At 41.3% G+C, this 25763-nt stretch overlaps 1 protein-coding gene across 3 annotated transcripts in view; it reads left to right on the top strand.

Annotated features, from left to right (window-relative positions):
* ACAD8 (acyl-CoA dehydrogenase family member 8) overlaps positions 1-22398 on the top strand; it is a 29176-nt gene extending 6778 nt beyond the window's left edge. Inside the window, exons 2-12 of one of the 3 annotated variants that reach the window (XR_013483084.1) lie at positions 6045-6145; positions 7121-7290; positions 7986-8095; positions 8572-8648; positions 8971-9108; positions 11129-11264; positions 11387-11484; positions 11875-12027; positions 12929-13031; positions 16262-16442; positions 21978-22398. Coding sequence is in view for 2 of the 3 variants with exons in the window: in XM_020968759.2 (XP_020824418.1) it covers positions 6045-6145; positions 7121-7290; positions 7986-8095; positions 8572-8648; positions 8971-9108; positions 11129-11264; positions 11387-11484; positions 11875-12027; positions 12929-13031; positions 16262-16314 (1139 nt within the window). In the remaining variant the exon portion in view is untranslated. Of the gene's footprint in view, positions 1-6044; positions 6146-7120; positions 7291-7985; positions 8096-8571; positions 8649-8970; positions 9109-11128; positions 11265-11386; positions 11485-11874; positions 12028-12928; positions 13032-16261; positions 17525-21977 lie in introns of those variants that run through there. The other 2 variants (XM_020968759.2, XM_020968760.2) reach the window with 2 other exon arrangements.
* Positions 22399-25763: the final 3365 nt, after the last annotated feature.

Here is a 25763-nt window from a genome sequence, read left to right as displayed (position 1 = left end):
AATCTTTTTTGTTTTCATACTAGAATTATTCATTTCAACATCTGTTAAATACCTATTATGTTCAAGGCACAATAATGAAATAAGAAAGCCCCTGACCTCAGTTCATTAGGGGAGATACAGTGCGTGTGCATACACGCACATAGACACACACACACACACACACGCACACACACCAATAGTACTTAAATTATTATATTTCAAGTAATAGCTAGCATTTATGTGGGGCTTACTATGTGCCAGACACTATGCTGAGGGCTGCTTTACAATTTTATTATTTCATTCGATCTTCACAACAACCCTGTGAGGTAGGTGCTATTATTATCCCCCTTTACAGTTGAGGAAACTGAGGCAGATAGGTTAGATGACTTACCCAGGGTCACACAGAGCAAGGAAGTATCTGAGGCAGGATTTGCATTCAGTTCTTCCTGATTCCAGGCCCAGTGCTCTTATCCACTACACTACCTAACTGCCTTAATTTCAAAGATCTACTAATACAGATCATAATCTTTCTATGAGTTAATAGAGTTGCCTATGAATAATCTGATAATTAGCCTTTCCAAAATTAGTTGAGCTGGTCTTTAGAAAAGAAACATAGGATCACAGACATAGAGCAAAGAGGAACCTTTAAATGTGATCTAGGCCAACCCCCTTCCCATCATTTTACAAATGAGGAAATAGAGGCCCACAGAAGTTAAATGATTTGCCCAAGGTCACCTGGATGGTTAGTGGCAAAACTGGGATTTGAAGCCAGAGGATGTGGGATTATGAAACCTCAACCTCTGACTTCAAATCCATTATTCTTTCCAAGGTTCCATGCTCTTTCTTTCTGTTAACAGGCCCATACTCAAAAACTTTCCATTTTAGTTGTACGTACTAAAACTTGTTCTCAGTTGGCATAGCCTTCAGAAATTCAAGGTCTCTTCAATACCATAAGGAAGCATCCAAATAAAACTTTCATCTTAATGTAAATCAGAATGTGATAAGTGCAAAGCAGAGATCCAAAGTTTCATGGGAAATTAAAGGAAAGACAGCTTCCAGTTGGAGAGATCAGTTTTGGCCAGCTGAGTTTGAAATACTGGTGAGATCTGTAAGTGAAGGTAACAAGTGGCAAGAAGCCTAGAGCTTATCTTTTTAGCCATAGAAATGGCTGAGGTTACCAAAATAGGGTATTGAGAAATAAGAAATGAAGTCAAAAGGATTGCCAGAAGGAGGTGGAAGAAAGCCAATGAGGGATACAGAGAAGGAGCAATTAGAAAAGCAGGAATGATTTACCCATGGTTTTTTCCTCTTCCAGTTAGTTTCTCCTGTTCATTTTTCCAGAATCTGCTTGCTTTGGGAAGCCCAAAACTGTGTTGCCATTTCTTTTCCCAAATAATTACTACTTAGCCCACATATGCAGCTCCCAAAATTCAGTTAACGCTTAGAATAAAGTCTTGATACCTTGACCAGGTGATTTAGTACAAACCTGCCATCACAATTTTATCATATTAGTATGACCTTTGCACATGTTAAGATTCTTTGACGCCTCACTTAAGAATAGGCATTTTACAACATTGTACCTTCCATCATCCCTTCTATGTGGTGACACAACTCTACCTGTTAATCCACTTTTTTCCCTTTTGGACCTGGTATCCTAGCAGCACTCCCAGCTGCACTCTTTATGCCAATATTACATAGCTTATAATTACATGAGTCACTTGCTAACTCTGACTTTGCTTTTCTGCCCTGATCCTATCTGTCTGTTGTATGATTGGTTGGGCAAATTAATTTGTAACTCAAATCCAGCTTCTGTATATGGGCTATTAAATTCTCCCTTACCACTCTAGTAGGACCTGTGGCTTTCTGAATCTTGTGCCCTCTGTACTTGTCACCCTTCCCCCAATTTAGAACTGTTCTTCAGTTCCTGTGTCCTGGAGCCACTTTGGTTCAGATGGAGCCCAGGAGATTGTTGGTATTATAAGTGATGCCTATTTGACCCCAGATTCCTGAAAACAATAGATAAGATGGTAGTGATGGAGTACTTGGGCCCCAGCCCAGTTCTGCGTTGGCATTCTCGGAGTCCTAGCATCCCCAAACCTCATCAACAGTAGAAAGAAATCAGGATTTGGAGTGAGAGAATGTCTGTTCAAATCCCAGCTCTGGTACTTACAACCTGCATGACCTGCAAATGACTTTACCTCTCAGGGCTCCAGTTTTCTCCTCTATAAAATGATAGAGTCAAACTTAATTTCTAGGTCCCTTCTAGCTTTAAAAGTAAGTCCGGTGAAGCCTTAACTAAAAGTCAGCGGTGAGTTATGGCTTGTCATTTCAAGGGCTCTGCATTGTATTATGAGAATGGTGAAGGATTTTCTGACTTTCTTTTTGTCATCCTCCCTCTCTACTTCCATCTTTTCCTTGCCGCTAGAGCAAAGGTTCTTAACCTGGGATCTGTGAACCCGTGTGTGTGTGTGTGTGTGTGTGTGTGTGTGTGTGTGTGTGTGTGTATGTATATATGCATATTTGTTTATTCAAGGGTGGGGAACCTGTGGCCTTTCTAGGTGCTTGGGTGCAGCCTTTTGACTGAGTCCAGGTTTTATAGAACAAATCCTTTTTATTAAGGGAATTTGTTATGTGAAGTTTGAATTCAGTCAAGGGGCTGCACTTGAGGAGCTAGAAGGTTACATGTGGCCTCAAGGCTGCAGGTTTCCCACCCCTGGTATCTGTTTGCATACATGTAGATACACATGCATATATGCATGCATATGCATGTATATGTTCACATATAATCTCTATTTCAATATGCTGAGTTTTCTTTGTAATCCTATGTATCTTATCTTATGCATTTAAAAAATATTCTGAGAAAGGGGCCATAGATAGGCTTCACTAGACTGCCAGAGGAACCCGTTACACAGACAAGATGAAGAACTCTTGCCCTAGAACTTGGTCACTGATAGAGATCATCAAATGCTGCTACAACTTGGGAGGTTCTTCGACGTGGTCACTACTAACTGGGATCCAGCTCAGTTTAGAAGCTACTTACTTCTGACCACTCTTTGCTCTCCTTCAGTCATAGAATTCAGAGCACCTCTGAAGAATGATATGATGAAATGACTAGTTTGTTGTGATCACAGCTTCAGAGCTGGAAAGGATCTAAAGGAACATCTACTTCGACTGCCTCATTTTACAGATGGACCTATAGGAAAACTTCAATTAAACTATCAACCTTTGAGAGCAATTGTGTAATTTCCTTCCCTGGAAATCCCTGGATCCTTAGGCAGTTACCATCAGCTATTAATGGCTCTTCCTAGTTCTTCAAACCCACAACCAGGGGCCCTTGTGAGGAAGGGACCCCATTGTATTTTTAGACATTCTTCTGCCATTCACTATCACTAGCTTATTGTTTAAAGACTACTATAAAGGTACATACTTAGACAAGGAGCTCATGAAACCCTTGGTTAACAGACATATCCACCTACCAAAGCATAAGAAAAGCCTCACAGTGCCCCATCTGATTCAGTTTTGCCCAGAGACCTCTTCCCAGACTTTTAAAAAAATTTATTTTTACCCAATTACACATAAAAATAATTTAAAAAATTTGTTAAATTTTGAGTTCCAAATTCTAGCCTTCCCTTCCTCCCCTTCCTCTGCCTGAGACAATGAGAAATCTGATATAGGTTATACATGTGTAATCATGTAAAACATTTCCATATTAGTGATTTAGTGGGGGAAAAAATGAGAGAAGAGAGAAGGTTTCCATCTGCATTTACACTCTATCAGTTCTTTCTCGGGAGGCAGATAGCATTTTTCATCATGAGTCCTTGGGGATTGTCTTCAGAATAGCTAAGTCATTCACAGTTGTTCGTTGTGCAATTTTGCTATTCCTGTGTATCATGTTCTCCTGGTTCTGTTCACTTCACTCTGTATCAGTTCATGTTAAGTTTTTCCAGGTTTTTCTGATACCATCTTCCTTGTCATTTCTTATGGTGTGGTAGTATTCCATTACAATCATATACCACAACTTATTCATCTATTCCCCAATTGATGGACATTCCCTCAATTTCTAATTCTTAGCCATCACAAAAAGAGCTGTTATAAATATTTTTTGTACATATAGGTTCTCCAGCCCCTTTTGAAAAATCTCTTTGGGATACAGATCTAATAGTGGATTGCTGGATCAAAAGGTATGCACAGTTTAATAGCCTTTTGGGCATAGTTCCAAATTGCTCTCCAGAACATTTGGATCAGTTCACAACTCCACCAACAGTGCATTAGTGTCCTAGTTTTCACATATCCCCTCCAACATTTATCATTTTCCTTTTCTGTCATATTAACCAGGCTGATAGGGGTGTGGTAGTACCCCAGAGTTGTTTTAATTTGCCTTTCTCTAATCAATAGTGATTTAGAGCATTTTTTCATATGACTATAGATAGCTTTAATTTCTTTGTTTGAAAGCTGCCTGTTCATATTTTTTGGACATTTATCAGTTAGGGAATGAGTTGCATTCTTATAAATTTGACCCAGTTCTCTACATATTTGAGAAATGAGGTGTTTATTAGAGATACTTGCTGTAAAATTTTCTCCCAGTTTTCTGCTTTTCTTCTAATTTTGGTTGCATTGGATTTATTTGTGCAAAACCTTTTTAATTTTATATAATCAGAATTATCCATTTTATATTTCATAATGCTCTCTATATGTTATTTGGCTTTAAATTTTCTCCTTATCCATAGATCTGACAGGCAAATTATTCCATGCTCTCCTAATTTGCTTATAGTATCATCCTTTATATCTAAATTTTGTACTCATTTTGACCTTATCTTGATATATGGTGTAAGATGTTGATCTATACCTACTTTCTGCCATACTGTTCTCCAGTTTTCCCAGCAGTTTTTGTCAAATAATGAGTTTTTGTCCCAAAAGCTTGGATCTTTGGGTTTCACAGTTAGATTACTGTGGTCTTTTACTACAGTGTACTGTGTACCTAATCTGTTCCACTAATCCACCACTCTATTTCTCAGCCAGTACCAGATTGTATTGATGATACTGCTTGAGATCTGGTATGGTTAGGCCACTTCCCTTCTCAATTTTTTTTAATTGGTTCCCTTGATATTTTTGACCTTTTGTTGTTTCAGATGAATTTTGTTATGATTTTGTTCTAGCTCTATAAAATATTTTTTGGTAGTTTGATTGGTATGACACTGAATAAATAGATTATTTTAGATAGAATTGTCATTTTTATTATATTGGCTCAACCTACCCATGAGCAATTAATATTTTTCCAGTTCTTTAGATTTGACTTTCTATGAGAAGTGTTTTGTAATTGTGTTTTTATAGTTCCTGGGGTTTGTCTTAGCAGGTATACTTCCAAGTATTTTATATCATTTACAGTTATTTTAAATGGAAATTCTCTTTCTGTCTCTTGCTATTGGACTTTATTGGTAATATACTGAAATGCTGGTGATTTGTGTGGGGTTTTTTTTATCTGCAACTTGCTAAAGTTGTTCATTATTTCCAGTAGTTTTTTAGTTGATTCTCTAGAATTTTCTAAGATTTAGTTGATCTCTCTAGGATTCCGTAATTATGCTATCATATCATTTGCAAAAAATGATAGTCTTTGTTTCCTCATTGCCTATTCTATTTTTCAGTTTTTTTCCTTCTCTTATTACTATAGGTAGCATTTCTAGTATAATATTGAATAATAGTGGTGATACTGAGCATCCTTTGTTCACCCCTGATCTTATTGGGAAGGCTACTAGCTTATCCCCATTACAGGTAATGCTTGCTGATGGCTTTTGATAGCTGTTACTTATCATTTTAAGGAAAGCTCCATTTGTTTCTATGCTTTCTAGTGTTTTCAAAAGGAATGGGTGTTGTATTTTGTCAAAGGCTTTTTCTGCATCTATTGAAATAATCATATGATTTCTGTTGGTTTTATTACCTGGCACTTTGTAGGCTTGGATTGGAGTAGATTAGCATCTTAAACATCATTTTGCCTCTAGGAAGTTGCTTCCCAGAAGACATTCCAAACTCTGCCTTAAGTCACACATTTATATACTGCTTTCTCACAGCCTCCTTGGGCCTTAATGATGTGCAGAAGGAGTTCCAGAAAGTGGCCTTTGACTTTGCCTCACGGGAGATGGCCCCACAAATGGCAGAATGGGACCAGAAGGTGAGAATGCCCCCTTCCAGGTGCCAAGGTCACCTATTCTTGACTTTCCTCGTTATCCCAACTGGTTTGGGTCCCTTTGGGCAAGGCTTCATAGCAACTCAATAATGGGGGGATTCTTCTTGTTAGAATAGGCATCATTCTGAAGACTTCTGTTTTATGACCTAAGGATTTGGAGATTACTTAAAATTAGTGCTCCTTCATCTATGATCCAGCAAAGAAGGAACACTTCAGTGCAAGCAATCCAGCCTCAATAAAACCCACTGATTTTGTCAGGCAACTTGTACTTTTTGAGTGTCCACTCTGTGCCATAAAATATGCCTAGTTGACTCAGTCTTCGGGGGTCAAGTTGAGAGCAACCATATTAGACTGTACTCCTCCTCAACCAAGGGTTCCTTGATGCTTTCCTTCAACATTTCAAGAATCTGTGATTTCATCGGAGTGCGTACTTCCTCCACTGATGCAGATCGCAGCCCTTCTGTGACTTAGTGTAGACTTGGGGTTCTTAATCTGGGGTCTACGTACTTGGTTTTGTTTGGGTTTTGGGGTTTTTTAATAACTACATTTTAATGTAGTTGGTTTCTTTTGTAATCCTGTGTATTTACACATAAATTTATGCATTTAAAAATATTCGTCGGTGGGGTGCATAGACGTTAGCAGCCTGCCAAAGGGATCCGTGACCAAAAAAAAATGATTAAGAACTACCGGTGTAGACAGTCTTCAAGAGTTGTTATGACCAAAAAATGCATCATCCTCTGACCTCTGGTTTAATTCCTCTCTAAATTTAGCCAGGATAGGCCTCGGATAACTCACACGTTGTCTACCACTTGGCCCATGCTCAGAGCCATTCCAGACTCATGGTGAGACGTGCCCAAGCTTTGAGAACCAAGGGGTGCTGTTGCACTACAATGCGGCATTGGTTTTCAACTCAGACCTAAATATAGGCTCTTAGAGAACCTTGCCTTTTCTCCTACCCAGGAGCTTTTCCCAGTGGAGACCATGAGGAAGGCAGCACAGTTGGGCTTCGGTGGTATCTATGTTCGATCTGATGTGGGAGGATCCGAGCTCTCCAGGCTTGATGCCTCTGTCATCTTTGAGGCGTTGGCTACAGGTTGCACCAGCACCACAGCCTACATAAGCATCCACAAGTGAGTGCCTAGGCCTAGTATGAGAAGGTACTGCCATCATCAGATGCTTTGAAAGGTGGCTCTGGGGAATTCCTGATTTAGGGTAACATGGCTATTCCCAGCTTTCCAGATCTTTTTCCTTTATGGAGCTGGGCTACACCAAGCACAGTGTCAGAAGCTATAGCCATCCCTTAGGCTGCCTATTGGACATTCCTCTATGGGCCCTTAAGAGCACATGCGCTGCCAGCCTAGCTCCGGTCCCAGATTCAGGTGCAGGAAATCTTTCAGCCTTTTCAGGGCAGAATATGCATGGTACCAGAACCTGCTGTTGTTTCTTTCAATTGGAGCTTCCAATTAAGCCTGTATTGGTTCCAGGAGAAAGTAATAGAAAGGAAATATATTTCAAAACTGCTGGGAAAATAAGCAGAAGTAGCATAACTCATGATCTGTCATCATCCCTGAGAGTAACAAAACCCATAAGATAAATATTTTGGCCTCAGTTTTCCCTGGGTATTATGTTACTCCCCACCCCGGTCTCTACTCAAATACAGCCCTTTCTCCAGAAGTTATGTCTAAGAATGTCTCTCTTTCCTCTTTGTCTGCTTTCTTTCTCCTTCTCTTTATCTTCTGTTCTCTTCCCTCCACATCCTTTCTTTTTTTTCCCCTCTGTCATCCTTCCCCATTTCTTTGCTCTCTCTCCTTTTTGCCCCTGGCAGCATGTGTGTCTGGATGATTGACTCCTTCGGAAATGAAGAACAGAGGCACAAATTCTGTCCGCCACTCTGCTCTATGGAAAAGTTTGCTTCCTACTGTTTGACTGAGCCAGGTGGGCCTCCCACACTTCTGAGCATAGTCACTGGAATTAAAAGCTGCCACTCTTCCTCCTCAGTGCCCAGAAACAAATACCTAGGGCATATAAAAAAGCAGAGTCCCTCAGTGATTTAACTGTAAGAGAACAAATGTCTACATTCTGAAGTAGCAAGTGCTCAAAAGAATTCTGGTATCCATGAGACCAAAGAACAAAACCAAACTGAGCAAAGCAATCTCCCTATCTGGGTGAGAGCAGACATGGTGAGTTTGGTTGGGATCCCCACAGAAGGATCTTAGTCAGTCTGTCACTTGTTTGACTGCTCACCTGGAAACTGGGGTCTGACAGGTTAGATGAAAAAAGCCTCAAGGTTCCCATTTTGATCCCTTCTGGTTTGGGGAGGAAATAGCCTGGGAAGCAGGGAGGGTCTGAGGCTCCATTTAGCTCAGAGGATTCATTCCCATTCCTTCTTTGTCCCTTCCTCTCTGTCACAGGAAGCGGGAGTGATGCTGTGTCCCTTATGACCTCAGCCAAACAGCAAGGGGATAATTACATCCTTAATGGCTCCAAGGTACCCATTTTCCTCATTCTCAGATGCTCCTCCCTGCTATGGTTGGTGTTTCCTCTCTCCCAGAAATCACATGTGCTCTTAGATCCCCTCTGTCAGCAGGGTTCCACAGGCAGAAGAATGGTTCCTGTCTCTTAAATACACCCTTTTCATAGCCTTATCCAATAGAACCTCCAGTACCCTGCAGACCCTATCAGCCCTTCTAGGTTCTCCTCTCTCCAGCCTTTACTTAGGGGTTCTAATATACCGAGTCCTCTAGTAGTTTTCTACATTAAGCATTCAAGCTTTAACTCTTCCCTTTTCATCCCACTCTCCAATCCCACAGGCTTTCATCAGCGGTGGTGGTGAATCAGACATCTATATAGTCATGTGCCGGACTGGAGGACCAGGCCCTAAAGGGATCTCCTGCCTGGTCGTTGAGAAGGGGACCCCAGGCCTCAGCTTTGGGAAGAAAGAGAAGAAGGTAAGGAGCATATTTAGGCAAGCAACTATTAGGTCTTGGACAGTACAACTTCTGTTGGTGCAACTTGTCCTCGCCTTCATAACAATAGCTTGAGAAATCTGATTGCCCGCCTGCCGTTAAGACAGTGTTTGTTTTGTCTGTTTTTTTCTAGAGGCAGATGTGGATTAATTCATAGTACTGTAACACCAAAAGGCTTTATACCCATTACACAAATAAGGAAGGTGGCAAAGTTATGGGCCAGACAAGTTTAATGATAATCACATTTGTTTGACCATGTTCTATGCCTCTAACAGCTGTATATTCTGTAATCTAATTATCTGGGTATTCCCTTCATTGGGATAGACCACAGCCTTCTTTGTGTAATTATTATCTTCACTTAATCTTCTGTAGTGTGTCTGCCCAATGTTCTGGGGGCTTCTTCCAGGTCTCTTAACACTGGAAGCTGAATGGACAACGTTATCTTATAAAAAAAGTTCTTTTGGACAGATTTCAGTTTTGGCCAAGATGTAGTCAAAATGGTATAAGCTGCTGCTTCTTCAGATGAAGGTAAGATAAAGCCTGGAGGGAAGAAGGTATTTGTAGATATTTAAAAAAAAACTGTTAAAAAGATGATTGTTTCCCTAGGTAATTTCAGAAAAGTAAACCCACGAGCCCTGAGAATGAGGATATCCTGTAGCGTCAAGCCATGTCCATTGCAGAGAAACTGACAGAGACTTTGGCCAGGGTCCGTGGTACAACTGGGCCATGTGCAGATTATATAGACCAGGGGTTTTTAACATTTTTTTTGTGTCATTACAGCTAAAAGCTAGAATTTGTATAGCACTTTAATGCTTTTGCAAAGCATTTTACAACTGTTATCTTAACCTCACCACTGTGGGAGGCAAATACTACTATTATCATCCCCATTTTATAGATGAAGAAACCAGGGTGGGATGAGAGTGGGGGGATTGCTGTTAAAGGACTTGCCATGAGTCACAGAGCTAGTAAGTATCTGAGGCAAGATTTGAACCCAGTTCTTCCTGACTCCAGAGTCAGCATTCTACCTGCTGTACCACCTAGCTTCCTCTAGGTATGCATCCCTTTGGCAGTCTGGTGCAGCCTCTGAACCTCTTCTCATAATTATGTTTTTACATATATAAAATAAAATACTATTGAAATAGTTGCCCAGATATTAAAAACAAACAACCAAGGTCACAGCCCCCAGATTAAGAATCCCTGCCATAGATCAACAGGTGAGTTAGAAAGTCTGTTCCTCTACTTTGGAATAATAGCACCTACTTCTCAGAGTTGTTTGTCAGGGGAAAATGAGGTAATGTTTGTAAAGCACTTTGCAAACCTTAAAACATTATATAGGGGCAGGTAGGTGGCACAGTGGATAGAGTACTGGCCTTGTATTCAGGAGGACCTGAGTTCAAATCCGGCCTCAGACACAGAACACTTACTAGCTGTGTGACCCTGGGCGAGTCACTTAACCCCACTGCCTAGCCAAAAACAAAAACATTATATACGTGCCAGCTTATCATCATCATTATGGCTCTGTAAGAAGTGATTGAGGTGGTAGGCCTGACCTCATCCCTCCTAGAACAAATGCCAGTGTTATCACATTCTCAGCATTGGCCACTTGTTATCCCCAAGGACTCCTCAGTGTCATTGATCAGGATGGCCCCTTCCATATTATGCATTAATCAGGTTGGAGTTTATTTAATGTGTTTGTTTTTGAGTGCCTGCTGTGTACAAAATGCTGCCCTTGGCATTACAGAGAATATATATGGGTAATATAATGGCAGTCTCTGACTTTAAGGATCTTAGGCCTCCAGACATAGCGTCTTTGACTAATATGTAGGCTAGATCCTCTGTCAGCCAGGGCTCTCACACGTGTTTAAACCTGAACTCTTCATGCTAAATTTAAGACTAAGGATCCAGGATAAAGAGACCTGAAATTCCCAGGCTTTCTTCAGAATGGAATTGGTCCCCTGTGAGAGTGCTTCTGGGCAGTGCTGTGGTCCCTTGTTTTTGCCAGGTAGGATGGAACTCCCAGCCAACAAGAGCTGTGATCCTTGAAGACTGTGCTGTGCCTGTGGCCAACAGGATTGGAAACGAGGGACAGGGCTTCCTTATTGCCATGAAAGGGTTAAATGGAGGGAGGATCAATGTTGGTAAGAACGTGGAAGGGGGAATAGGGAGTGGAGAAGAAAAAGAAGGAAGGCACTGGAGAATGCAGTGGTCATTTGCCCTACCTCTTCGTTTGAAATATGCCCACTGTAATCTTCTTATCTAGCCTCCTGCTCCCTTGGAGCCGCTCACGCTTCAGTTGTCTTGGCCCGGGACCACCTCATTTTACGCAAGCAGTTTGGAGAGCCCTTGGCCAACAACCAGGTGATTGCTTAAAGTTTTCTCTATACCTATTTCCCACACTTTGGAGCCAACTGGACCTTCTTCATAACCCACATTTTCACCAGAGTGGAAGAGGAATGTAAGGGAGGGAAGGTTATAAGTACTGTACTTGAAATTGATTTCTTACTCAACACCCAGCCTTTGCCTGGGACTTCTGCTCTGGGCCTAGTGATAAGTGATAACTTCAATCTTGGGATCATGGAAAGGATGGAAAAGATGAAGACAGGGCTAATAAAGCAGAGAATGCCTTCCAGTAAATGATGCAGGGGACCTTGATGCTGCAGTTTCAAAAGAGAAAAGATCTCTTATAAAGGGTCCAGGACCAGGGACAATCCAATCTCTCCCGCCCTTCCCTGTTTTCTTCACTTGTAGTACTTGCAGTTCAAACTAGCTGACATGGCCACTCGGCTAGTAGCTTCACGGCTAATGATTCGTAATGCAGCAGTGGCCTTGCAGGAGGAGCGAGAAGATGCTGTGGCCCTCTGCTCCATGGCCAAGCTCTTTGCTACAGATGAATGTTTCACAGTAAGTGACAAAGACCCCAGGAAAGAACACTAGAGTCAGGAATAACCCTTTAGTTAGAGTTAAAATCCCCTCCTAAGAGCTTAAGCTTCAAGGAGTATCTCAGTCTTATGAAGTGCCATCTTCTACACTGTGATATCCAGATCATAAGTGAATTCAACACTTTCCCTTTGCCCCACTTTGTAAGACAATGATTATTTTTCCCATTGAGATCGTAGCCTTGGGCAGTCCAAAGGAGTGTACCTACTCGTCCGTAGCTGTCCCCCATTTCTAGAATGACTTAAGGACCTCTGGTTTTTACCATTGAGTGATGGTATAGCTTTGTATAAATCCAGCCAAGGTTTTATTGATGAGGGGAAGCTAGCTCTCTGGCAGGCTGTGGTTGCAAAGGTTCACAGAGCTGGAAGGGGCCTCAGAGGTTGTCTGGTCCAGTCTCTTCGTTTTATGGATGAGGAAACGGGCCCAGGCGAAATTAAGTGACTTGCTCAAGGAGACAGAGGTGCTAGGTGTTAGAGTTGACATTTGAACCCAGATCCTGTGACCCCAGATACTGTCTACCCTTCTGAATGACCTATTTCTCAGGGGCCCTAAGCCAAATATTGAACCATTATTTCTTGTCCGTGAAAAGTCAGATCCTATAGACAAGTGCCCTGTGGGCTGAGACTAGGCAGTTTTAAATGTGAATCATATCAAAATCTTAAAATCTCAGAGTTGGAAGGGACCCCAAAGGTCATTTAGTTCAGTCTCATTTTGTATATTTTTACAAACCAAGGCACAGAGGTATGATGCATGAGTTGTACCCTCTTGTATCACAACAACTCGTTTAGAGAATGAATGAGAGAAGCCACTTGGCTTCACTGCCTTCATGCAAGTGTCTGATCCCGGCCCTGTTCTGTTCCTCCAGATATGCAACCAGTCCTTGCAGATGCACGGTGGCTATGGCTACTTGAAGGATTATGCCGTTCAGCAGTTTGTACGGGACTCTAGGGTCCACCAGATCTTGGAAGGTAACAATGAATGTTGCTTGGGATTTAGCCTCCTCCCTCCAGAGTTATTGCAGACATCTGGCAAGGGGCAGACGGGCTGGAGACCAGGCTCAGATCACAGGATCACAGATCTAGTTTGTTGTTCAGTTGTTTCAGTATGTCTGACTCTCCATGACCTTGTTTTGGGGTTTTCTTGGCAAAGAGAGTAGAGTGATTTGCTGTTTCCTTGTCTAGCTCATTTTACAGATGAGGAAACTGAGTCAGGGTTGAATGACTTGCCCAGGGTCACACAGCTAGTAAGTGTTTGAGGCCATGACTCATGAAGATGAGTCTTCCTGATTCCAAGCCCAGTGTTCCATCCACTGCACCACCTAGGTGCCCCTCTGTGTAGTCCTACTCACCTCCTTTTATAGCTGAAAAAAGTGATGCCTAGGGAGGTAGAGTCACTTACCCACAATCATAGAGTGAATGGAGCATTCAGAGTTAGTCTGAATAGCACAGAAGAGACCTATTTATACTTGTCATCTGCATTATCTCCTTGAATCTCACAGCAAGCTTCCAAAATAGATACTATAGGTATTACCCTCATTGTATACAGCTTAAACTTGCAGTGGGTTAAGTGACATGCTACAGTGAGGAAAAAACAGGTGCTTGAACTAGGATGGTGGTTCAAATCTCACTTCTAGTATTTGCCACCTATGTGACCCTAGGCTAATAATAATAATAATACCTAGTATTTATATGGGTCTTACTATATGCCAGACACTATGCGAAGCACTTTATCAATATTATCAGCCAAGCAGCAAACATTTACTAAGTGCCTCCATCACGCCAGGCACTGAGCTAAGCACTAGGATATAAAGACAGGCAAAGACAGTCCCTGCCCTCAAGGAACTTATAATCTGAAGAGAGAGACAACATGCAAACAAATATGTACAAAGCAAGCCATATACAGGAGAAATAGGAGATCGTTGATAGAGGGAAAGCACTGAAATTAAGAGGAGTTAGGGAAGGCTTCCTGTAGAAGGTGGGATTTTAGTTAGGACATAAAGGAAGCCAGGGAGGTCAGTAATCATGGCAGAGAAGGGAGAGCATTCCAAGCACAGGAAACAGCCAGAGAGAGTGTCCAGAGCTGAGAGATGGAAAATCTTGTTCTTCAAAACAGGATGCAAGAATATGTGTTAGGGAGTAAGGTTTTAGAAGACTGGAAAGGCAAGAGGGAGCTGCTTTATGAAGGGCTTTGAATGCCAACCAGAGCATTTTGTATTTGCTGCTGGAGGAGGTGGAGGGCATATGATTAGACCTGCATTTTAGGAAAATCACTTTGGTGGGTGAATGAATGCTGGATTAGTGTGGGGAGAGACTTGAGGCGGGCAGACCCCCCAACACTCTATTGCAGTAATCCAAGTGTTAGGTGATGAAGGCCTGTACCAGAGTGGTGGCAGTGTCAAAAGAGAGAAGGAGGCATATTTGGGAGATGTTGCAAAGGTAAAATGGGCAGGCCTTGTCAATAGCCTGAATATGACGAGGAGAGAGATAACGAGGAGTCAGGAATGACTCTCAGATTGGGAACCTGAAGAACTAGGAGGATGGTGTTGCTCTCTACCGTAATAGGGAAAGTAGTGGCAGAAAGGGTTTAGGAAGAGAGATAATGAGCTCTGTTTTGGACATAATGAGTTTAAGATGTCTACTGGACATCCAGTTCTACAGGTGGAGATGAGAGAGTGGAGGTCCGCAGAGAGGTTGGGGTGGGAAAAAAGGTAGTTTTGGGAATTATCAGTATCTAGATGGTAACCAAATCCATGGTAGCTGATGAGATCACCAAATGAATTAATACAGAGAGAGAACAGAAGGCCCAGGACAGAGCCCTGAGAGACAGCTACAGTTAGAGGGCATGATCTGGAGGAGGATGCAGCAAAGGAGACAGGCCAGATTGGAGGAGGAGACTTCAAGAATGGGTGCATGGTTTTGTCCATCTTTATTCAGCAGCACATGTGCAGGAGTGAAGGGAGTGCATGGTAGGAGTGATCTAAGACCAAGGCTTGCCTGGGCCTGGTCAGCAGTATGCTGAGAGGGCCAAGGATTGAGGACAGTGTAGAGTTAAATGAGTTCACTCAGGAGCCAAATTGGGAAAAAGGGGAAAGAAGGGATAGTGCAGGGGAGATGGCCTATGAGCAAATTGATGTTCACAGCAAACCTGGGAGGTAGGTCCTATTATTATCCCCATTTTACAGTGGAGGAAACTGAGACAGACAGACACAACTCCCCCTATACTACTTCATTGGTGATCTCATCAGCTTCTATGAATTTAATTACAATCTCTACGCTAATGATTTTCAAAGCTACCTTCTGGTCCCAGCCTCTCTGCTGAAGCCAGATTTAAACTCTGGTCTTCCTGACTCCAGCCCATCACTACCCACTGTGCCACCTAGCTACCTGAAATTCACATTTTATTTCCCTGGGCCTTGGTTTCCTCATCTGTAAAATGAGAGCATTGGCCTCTGAGGTCCCTTCCAGCTCTGCATCCATCATCAATCCTACGACTTGCCCATGGTTACTGGTATATTGACCTCATTTGGCATGTGTAAAAAGTCAGATTTGTCACAGACAAGGGTTATATAGTAAGTCATTGTATCCTTTGTGCATTTTCTTTGGTGTTTGTGTCTTGAATTTTTACTACCTCTCTCTAGGAAAAGGCTGAAAACAAACTTTAAAAAAATCCTCAATGGGGGTACTTTCTCTACCTTAAATTAGTCTGATTGCCTCGCCACCTCCCTCGGTGTAGCCCTAAGATCATCAGAGGCTAACTCATAAAGGGACTTCAGTCTCCCCATTACAGTGTAAGCTTCCTCAGAGTAAGAATTGTTTTATTCTTTGTGTTTGCCTCCAGCGGTGCCTAACACAGTGCCTAGTACATAGTACGCATCTAAAAAATCCTTGTTGATTTATTTCTTGCTGTTGTTCAGTCCTTTCAGTTGTGTCTAACTCTTTGTGACCCCATTTGGGGTTTTCATGGCAGAGATACTGGAGTGGTTTGCCATTTCCTTGTCCAGCTTATTTTACAGGTGAGGAAACTGAGGCAAACAGGGTTAAGTGACTTGCCCAGGGTCACACAGCTAGTCATTGTCCGAGGCCAGATTTGAACTTAGGTCTTCTTGACTCCAGGCTTGGCATTCTATCCACTGTGCCACCTAGCTGCACAAATGCTTGATTACCTGCTGCTAATTCGTCTCTTCTTTCTCCCTCCGTAGGTAGCAATGAAGTAATGAGGATGCTTATCTCTCGGAACTTGCTTCAGGAATAGTACCAGACGTGGCATTTCCAGGCATAGTTCCTGCTTGTGCAATCTCCTATCCAGCAGTGATGTTAAATTACAAGGGAAATCCTATGACAAGAAGCTGGACCATCTCAGGGCAGGACACTTACTCCTAGGTACGACTCAGCCTGAGCCCTACAAAGCATACCTTTTCAAATGGGATTACAATAGAGTGTCCTGAGGATACAGACAAGAGTAGGGCCAGCAGTCTGGTTTAGGAAATTCACAAGAGGAAATTGCTTTGTGATGTCAGTATACTTACTGTCAGCTGTTGAAGACTGTCAGTGGCATGGGTTGGAATTCACCCCGTAGCCAACACACTCTACCAGTACCACATTGCCTTAAGCTACCTACCTTTGACCCATATAACATGCACTTAACAGTTCACCATTCTATAGCACCTTAAGGTGCTTTCCCAAAAAATCATCTGGGAAGTGGATAGTGCAAGTATTTTCCTTATTTTACATATAAGAAAACTGAGGCTCAAAGTAAAGTGACTTGTCTAAGGTAACACAAGCTGGTTGGAACTGGGATTCATGACTGGTTGTGCTGACTCTAAGCCTGGTGCTCTTTTTACCATACAGCTATAGATTCCTCTTCCAACAACTTGGATGCTTCTGTTATATGTTTTAGCTAAATAAAGAAAAGATTTGGGGAAGATGGAACTGAGGGGATAATCCTGCTGTTTTTAAAACAAATTTGTGCCTCAGCCAAAAACCACCCAACTCTCTAATAGGCACTCTTTGTGCTGTGCTCCAAAACAGTCATTGAATTGTATGATACTAGCTAGCTCAAGAGCAGGGTACCTAGGTGGTGCAGTGGATAGAGTGTTGGGCCTGGAGTCAGGAAGCCCTGAGTTCAAATTTGACCTCAGATCGCTAGCTGTGGAACCCTGGGCAAGTCACTTAACTTCTGTTTGCCTTAATCCACTAGAAAATGAAACAGCAAACCATTCCAATATTTTTGCCGAGAAAACCCCATATGGAGTCATAAAAAGTTGGATATGACTGAACAACAGCAACAGATCTGAACATTTATCTAGGTCAAGGTCGAATAAATCTTTGAGAAATCTTGCTCCTAAACTACGATTGGGGTATGTCCATTCTTTATGCCTTCCCCACAGATCAGGGGTGATTGATTTGCTGGAACACCTATTTTGTTTGTCTTGTATCAATAAAATCATGCAGATGAGAGTGGATTTGGGGTTCTCCTAATTCATTCAGTATTGAGCGTTTTTCTCATATTGGGAAGAAATTTTGACATTCTAAGATAAAACACTGGCAAATAAAATCTGACCTCATTCACATATTAGCTTGTATCGATCAATTTTAGGACATGTAGACATGTAGAATGCTTCTTGAGCTGGGGGAACACACTGTATCCTAGGATGGTCCAGAACTATGCCTCCTTAGACTGGCTGCATTGAGTGCTGCCCATTGGTCCCTGAAGTCATTTGCGTTAATGGAGAATGTCTGCTCTCTCACAGAATCTCAGAGCTAGACAGGCTCTCGGGGTCAGCAATGGCCTTCAGGCTTGGTGAGGCCCCAACCTTCCCAAGTGCAGCACAAAGCAGATTAAAATTAAATTGGGAAATATATAACAAATTAAATAAAAATTCAATAAATGTAGGTAATATTACATTTAAAAACTAAGTCAATATTCAGCCCGCAAGGATCCTTGTTAGTAGCTCTTATTTCTATATGAGTTTGCACTACTGATCTTTGTTTCAGGCACTGCATACCCCAAGAGCTATGTGGCATCCATCCTGCAACAGGGTGTGCTACACAGCTGTGACTGGAATGCCTCTTAGGGATAGTCCCATGGTAGAAGGAGTTGAGGAAAGCCTGCCTAATTTGGCAGCTTTCTGCTCTCAGCCATTACAGTGATAACCAACCCTTTCCGCCTTTGTGTTTACTAAACTGAAACGGAGGAGAGGCAAGACCACTCTGGGGCCAAAGCCAGAGGTATAGATGATCCGACTGAGTTGACTTGGCTTCCATAAGCAGCCTGGAAGGTTGGTCAAATCTGTTCCACAAACCTGTGAACATATGTCTATGTGCAGCTATGTGTTAAAGGTGTAGAGCATCCTGGGAATTGTAAAACAATGTTCTTTACCTTATGATAACCAGTCACTTACTTTTCTCCCAATCGTCCAGCAACATGTGACTATTTAACAAATTGGTTGTACAAATACTTGGGCTGCAGGGGTGGGAAACCTGTGGCCTCGAGGCCACATGTGGCCCTCTAGGTCCTCAAGTGCAGCCCTTTGATTGAATCCAAGCTTTACAGAATAAGTCTCCTTAATAAAAGAAAGAACAAAAAAAGAATTTGTGCAGTAAAATTTGGACTCAGTCAAAAGGCCACACCCAACGACCTGTAAGGCCACAGGTTCCCCACTCCATAAGGACTTCAAAGAGGGAACCACCTGTCCCATCAAACTGGGATGTTTAGGGAAGGCTTTGGGCCTGCCTTAAAGAATGTGATAGAGATGAAAAAGAGAACTTTCTGGGAAGGTAATGGGCTAGGAATAGTGTGAATAAAATTGCTGGCATGGGAAAATGAAAGACAAAACAATAACAACAGTGATGAAAGACAAAAACTGTCCAATGCAATGATCACAGTTCCAGAGAACCAATGAAACATGCCACCTGCCTCCTGACATATGATGGACAAGATAACTAGCATTTATATAGTACTTTTAGGTTTATAAAATTCTTTACATACCTTATCTTGTTTTATTCTTTCTACCTCTGTGTGCTGTTATTATTCTCATTTTATAGATGAGGAAACAGGCAGACAGAGGTTAATTGACATGCCTATGATCACACAGCTAGTAAGAGGCTGAATTTGAACTCAGGTCTTTCTGATTTCAAGCTCAGTGAGCCACCTAAAGGCAGAACAAGTTAACATTGTCTAACATGGCCTGTGTAGGAATTTGTTTTTTTCTTGACTACATTTGTCAAAAAGGTAGGAGGGTTGTGTTTTTTTGTTTTGTTTTTGTCTTTTTTCTTTTTCCAGTTTGGGAGAGAGATAAAAATAGTAACCAAAAAAAGTCATTGAATCCTTTTTTTTTTAAATGCACAGAAGTGAACAAAAGAAGTTCATAAAGACTCAAATAAACTGGACCATTTTGAAAGTTATATGTAGACTAGATCATATTTAAAAGAAAAGCAATACATAATAAAGACTTTGCATTGTTGTGTGCAATCTTTTTTTACATTTTATTTGGTGTTTGTTGAGTTTCATCTTTTTTGTATATGTGCATAAAAATAATGCAGTAGTTCATGTACATCATATATAAATAGATTGGAGCTACATGCTCAAGAATTTTTAATAATCTTTTTTGGCTCATGGGCAGTCTATACAAAAAAGATGAAATAAACTTTTAATTTTCGTTTTGTTAAGGGCAAAAAATCTTTTTTGATTTCACTAATATTATTACCTTTTTAGTGAGAGCAGTGGGATCAAATATGTTTCATTATTTTTAAAATTTTGGTTGAACATTGTGATACAGTAATAGGAGTGCTGATTCTAAATTTATTTTAATACTTGGCTTTAATGACTATCATAGAACCCCCCCCCCAAAATGCCTAGATCCAAATGGATTCCAAATGTCTGTGCATCTTAAATCCTGAAACATTTTTCCGATCCCATCTGCCAATTATGCAAAGGTTTTTGTTGAAATTCAGCCAGTAAATTTGCATCTTCCCTTATGTAAGTCAGTTCCTGCAAACTTTTTAGAACTATATTTTAAACAAACTGAAAAGCAGATTCCTTTTTGTTTGCTATGGAGGCTCTTGTGTTGTTAGGTAATTGTACATTCCACCCTTTTAGAAAGCCAAAGCTTTCTCATGAGGGTTTTTCTGCAAAATGATTTGAAGTCTTAACAAAACCTGCTCAGACCCTAAATCTGCATGGAGTTGGGGAATCTGGCAGCAGTATGATGATAATCAGGTGATATTTTATGTTAGAGTTTCTTGTATAATTTCACATTTCTTTGCCTTCCATCCGGTCCTTACTCCCTCCTTACTTCTCCAAAGACCAAATATGAAACCAGCAGTGTGGCTTTGAATGAGACGTGGTTTTTCATTGCCCTTTTTTCCTTTCCTCTAAAGGAAGAATTGCAGCCATTGTCTGCATAGAAACAGTAAGTGTAGGAAAACAAATAGAAAATGGCCATATCATTATTATATCATAGGGTATCAAAATTATGCCCTTGTGATTTCAATATGTGTACTTAGAACAATTTTCTGGCATCACCTTTTCAATATGGTCCGTGTATGATGTTCCAATTCTGCCTTCCTCACTTTGCACTAATTTCCTTTGTCTTTCAGGTTTTTTTGTTTGTTTGTTTTTTTAGTATTTTTCATGTGTGTAAGTTTTTACTAGCCAGTGCAATAGTACTTTATCTCCAACATCTCGATTAAACAGAGGAATTTATTCTGCCATTCCCCATGGTGGGACTCACTTTATGTCTTCTGTATCCATGGTTTTGGATGCCCTTCCTTTTTATGTCCTCTCAGAATTCTCACTTTCCTTCATTACTTCTCTCTGGTGCTGTCTCCTAAATGAACTTTTTCCTCATTCCCCTCATTGTTTATGCTTACTCCCTTGTTCTAAAAAAGATTTTGATAACTGTATTTTAATGTGATTGGTTTCCTTTGTGATGCTAAGTATTTTATACATTTAAAAACGTTATTCTGAGAAGGGTGCAGTAGGCTTTACCACACTGCCTGGGAGCCTATAGAGTCATGCTCCTTCTTTTGCAATCGGGTTACCCATTACTTGGATAGAATCTGATATAGGTTATACATGTGCAATCATTAAACACTTCCACATTAGTCATGTTGTGAAAGAAGACAGAACAAAAAGGAAAAACCACCAAAAAAAAATGAAAGTAGTATGTTTTGATCTGCATTCAGACTTCATAGTTCTTTCTCTGGATGTGGATAGCATTTTCCATCATGAGTCTTTTGGAATTGTCTTAAATCATTGCATTACTGAGAAAAACTAAGTCTAATAAAGTTGGTCATTGCACAATGTTGCTCTTACTGTGTACAATGTTCTCCTGGTTCTGCTCACTTCACTCGGTATCAGTTCATTCAAGTCTTCCTGGTTTTTTTTCTGAAGCCGACCTGTTCACTATTTCTTATGGAACAATAGTATTCCATTACATTCATATACCACAAATTGTTCAGCCATTCCCCAGTTGATGAGCATCCCCTCAATTTCCAATTCTTTGCCACCACAGAAAGAGCTGCCATAAATATTTTTTGTACATGTGGGTCCTTTTCCCATTTTTATGGTCTTTTTGGGATACAGATCTAGTAGTGACTGTACTGCTGGATCAAAAGGTATGCACAGTTTTATAGCCCTTTGGGCATAGTTCCAAATTGCTCTCCAGAATGGTTGGATCAGTTCACAACTCCACCAACAATGCATTAGTGTTCCAATTCTCCCATATCTCCAATATTCATTATTTTCCTGTTTTGCCATGTGAGCCAATCTGATAGGTGTGATGTGGTACCTCAGAGTTGTTTTAATTCATCAAACCTTTCTAAACTTTATCATCCTATATAGGTTCACTGGAACAGCCTCTCCAGGTTCTGCTTCTGCCTTCAATGAGTCACTGACATTAACTTTCCCTCTAGGGCCTTTATCAGGATGGTTGAGGATATAGGGCTGTGGGTAATTATTTGTCCTGGCCCCTGCATCTCCAGTGAGTTGGACCTTGGGGAGCTTGCCCAGGTAAGTGTGATGTCAGTGTTCACAGGGTATGGCCTCAAATGATCCATGGGCTTCATATTGTTGGAAATTTTAGGTGTATTTTCCTCTGTAGGGTATTCTTCATATTGAAAATAACAACATGAACTCAGAACAGTAACCATGATAGTGGGCATCACCGAGACAAAGTCCTTGCTCCTTTTTAAGGGGATAGGTATAGTGGCACACCAGAGTCAGCAGGACTTCTTGCTGACCAGAAGCTACTAACAGTGTAGTTGCCTTAGGCTATATCTCTTCAATCTTCTGGGTCTCACTTTCCCAGTAAAATGTCGATAATACCTGTCCTACTTATCTCTCGAGTATTTTGAAAATGAAATATGAGAACAATGTGCATGTTTTTGGAAAGTGGAAACTATAATAAAAATGCAGTGGATTATGAAAATGTCATTTTTATTGCTTGGATATTCAGGTACCTAACTGTTGATACAGATACAAAATTGTTAATGGAAGTAATGCTCCTGAAGAGGACCAGAAACTTTTGCACAAGGTCCTAGAAGTACTGCCCTTTGGATTGGTGCTATTATTGTTTTTATGCTTTATATTCACTAATGTGATATTCTGTTGCTTTTATTCCAATAATAAGAAGGCTTATGCAAGTCTCAACTTAAACCTCACCTTCTTCAGGAGGCCTTTCTCTATGGGTCTCTTCTTTCCTCCCTTCTCCTTCCTCTTGCTAGTGCCTTCCTTCTGAGATTACATTCCATTGACACAGCATGTATTTTGTGTGTTGTTTGCATGTTGTCTTCTCCATTTAATGAAGCTCCTTAAGGTTAGGGACTGTGTATTTGTCTTCTTTTGCTCCCTCCGTGCTTAGCATAGTGCCCGGCATATAGGAATCACTTAATAACCAAGTCATTCCCATTCCTTTCTCAATGAATTCAGTACCTGGCTCTTGGGGCAGCTAGGTGGCATAGTGGATAGAAATCTGGCCCTGGAGTCAGGAGGACCTGAGTCCAGATCTGGCCTCAAACAACTAGCTGTATGACCCTGGGCAAGTCACTTAATCTTGTTAGCTTCAGTTTCTTCATCTGTAAAATGAGCTGGAGAAAGAAATGACAAGGCAATATCTTTGCCAAGAAAACTCCAAGTGGAATCACAAAGATTCTGAAACAACTCAACGACAACAAACCGGCTCACAATTTTTCTCTCCTTCCCAGCTCCTGCCCTTGTGCTAGGGGACTTCAATATACATACTGACTCTCCCTCAAATAACCTACCTGCTCATTTCCTCAACCTGTCCACTTGCCGTGAGCTACTCCACCTACCTTATCTGCACACAAAGATGGTCATACCCTTGATCTTGCCATCACCTCAAATGTACCATCTCCACATTCAAGAATTCTAAAATCCTCTTATCTGACCATGATCTATTGGTTTTATACTTCTCTCTCTGCTTTCCCTTACAAAATCCTATTCTTGGTCTGCACTGTGACTTCTAATCTCTTGACCCCTCAATTCTCTTCCAGGCCAACTTCGCTACACTAGCCACTCTCCTCTTTTCCCCATTTTGACCCCTTAGTGAATCAATTTAACTCTATACTGTCATTCTCTCTTGAATCCCTAGCCCCCTTCTCATGTCTCTAATTAAATGCAGCAAAGCCTCAGCCTTAGATCCCTCCCACCATTTGCTTCCTCACTTCTACATATGTGCTGTTGACAAGGTGGAGAAAATCACACAACCGTTCTGACTGGGTCTTCTACAAATTTATATAACACAACCTCAACTGGGCCCTCGCTGCTGCTAAGCAATTTTTATTATATTTCCCTTATCAATGCACTATCCCACTCTCCACAACAGCTCTTCCAAACTTTTTCATCTTTTAGTCCTCCTATGGCTCCCCCTCCCTCCATTCTGTTAGCTGAGAACCTTGCCTTATATCAGGCCTGCGCAACATATGGCCCATGGGCCACCAAAGGATTTCGGGTGGCCTGCAAAAAATGTAAGGTTGCTACTGCGCACTCTTTCCTGTTTGTCATGTGACCTGTGGCAACCAACTGTCACTAGTCTAACCTGTCTTCAGCCTGAAGAAGGATAGCCTATTTTAATTTTGGCCTCTACCTACTGCCAAGTTGTTCAGGTCTGCCTTATATTTTACAGAAAAAATTAAGGCTATGAACTCCTCCCCTCTTCCTCATCTTATATCACTCAGATGCTTTCTTTTGCTGTCTCCTTCACTCCAATCTGACATGAAGAGGTGGCCTTATTGCTCACCAAGGCTAACCCCTCTACCTGCTCAGTTGATCCTATTCCATGTCATCTACTCCCAAAGATTGTCCCTCTGTCATCCCCACATTGTCGCTCATTTTCAATACCTCCTTGTCTGCTGGCTCATTTGCTGATTCTCTCTTCTCGCTAGGTTTTTGGTTCTCTCCTGGTTCTCATCCTGTATCTCTGATATCTCTTTCTCTGTTTCCTTTTCTAGATCATGTCCTCTAACCACAGATGTCTTTCAAGGTTCTGTCCTAGGCCTTCTTCTCATCTTCTATTATAGAACTTCACTTTCTGATCTCATCATCTCTCATGGATTTAATTACCATCTTTATGTTGATGATTCTTAAGTCTGCCTTTCCTGCCCCAGTCTAACTGCTGATCTCCAATCTTACATCTCCAAGTGCCATTCAGTCATCTTAAACTAGATGTCCAATAGATATCTTAAATTCAGCACGTCCAAAACAGAACTCTTTATCTTTCTCTCTAAAATCCATTCACCCCTTTCTTTATTATTGTTAGAGGCAACACCAATCACCTATCCCTCAGGTTCACAACCCAGGAGCCACCCTGGACTCTTCATTTTCTCTCACCCTTCCCCCCAGCCCATATCCAATCTGTTGCCAAAGCCTATTGATTTCACCTTTTCAACATCTCTCAAATATACCTCTTTCTCTCCTCTGACACTGCCATCACTAATACAAGCTCTCATCACCTTATGCTTGGATTATTGCAATAGCCAGCTGGTGGGTCTAACTGCCTCAAGTCTCTCCCCACTCCAGTGCATCCACCATTCAGCCACTAAGTGTGCTTTTCCTAAAGCACAAGTTAGGCCACATCACTCCCCTGCTCAATATTCCACTGCATTCATGTACCACAGTTACTTTAGCCATTCTCAAACTGATGGACATCTACTTCATTTCCAGTTCTTTGCTATCACAAAACAAAATGCCGTTATAAGTATTTTGGTGTATATAGGAACTTCTTATCAATGGCTTCCTTGGAGTGTAAGCCCAGTAATGGAGTCTCTGGTTCTAAAGTTATGGACATCTTAGTCACTTTATTTACATGATCCTAAATTGCTTTCCAAAATGGTTGCACCATCTCATAGCTCCACTAATAACGTATTAGTGTGTCTAATCTTCTACAACCCCTCCACATTGAGTATTGCCATTTTTTTTTGCCTACCTTTAAGCTCTTGAAGGGCCTTCAGCCTGTTAGCCCTGGGATCTGGTCACCATACTGCTTCCTCTGTCTGCCTCTTGTGGGTTCAGAATCTGAACATTCAGCTTGGTAGCTGCAGTGAAAACCTTTCAGAGAACAAAGAATTTTGATATGCATCTTCATTTCTTATGTTTGGGTGATCTTTCAACAGGGATGAAGATGGCTCCACAAGCCTGACTTGAGAGTGGGAAAAGGGGTAGAATTGATGGCATATTTTTGG

Source organism: Phascolarctos cinereus, unplaced genomic scaffold (genome assembly GCF_003287225.1).
Source record: "Phascolarctos cinereus isolate Bilbo 61053 unplaced genomic scaffold, phaCin_HiC Scaffold_726;HRSCAF=1367, whole genome shotgun sequence".
Classification (NCBI taxonomy): domain Eukaryota; kingdom Metazoa; phylum Chordata; class Mammalia; order Diprotodontia; family Phascolarctidae; genus Phascolarctos; species Phascolarctos cinereus.
The sequence above is the reverse complement of the archived record's forward strand: the minus strand, read 5'-3'. Positions and strand labels throughout refer to the sequence as shown.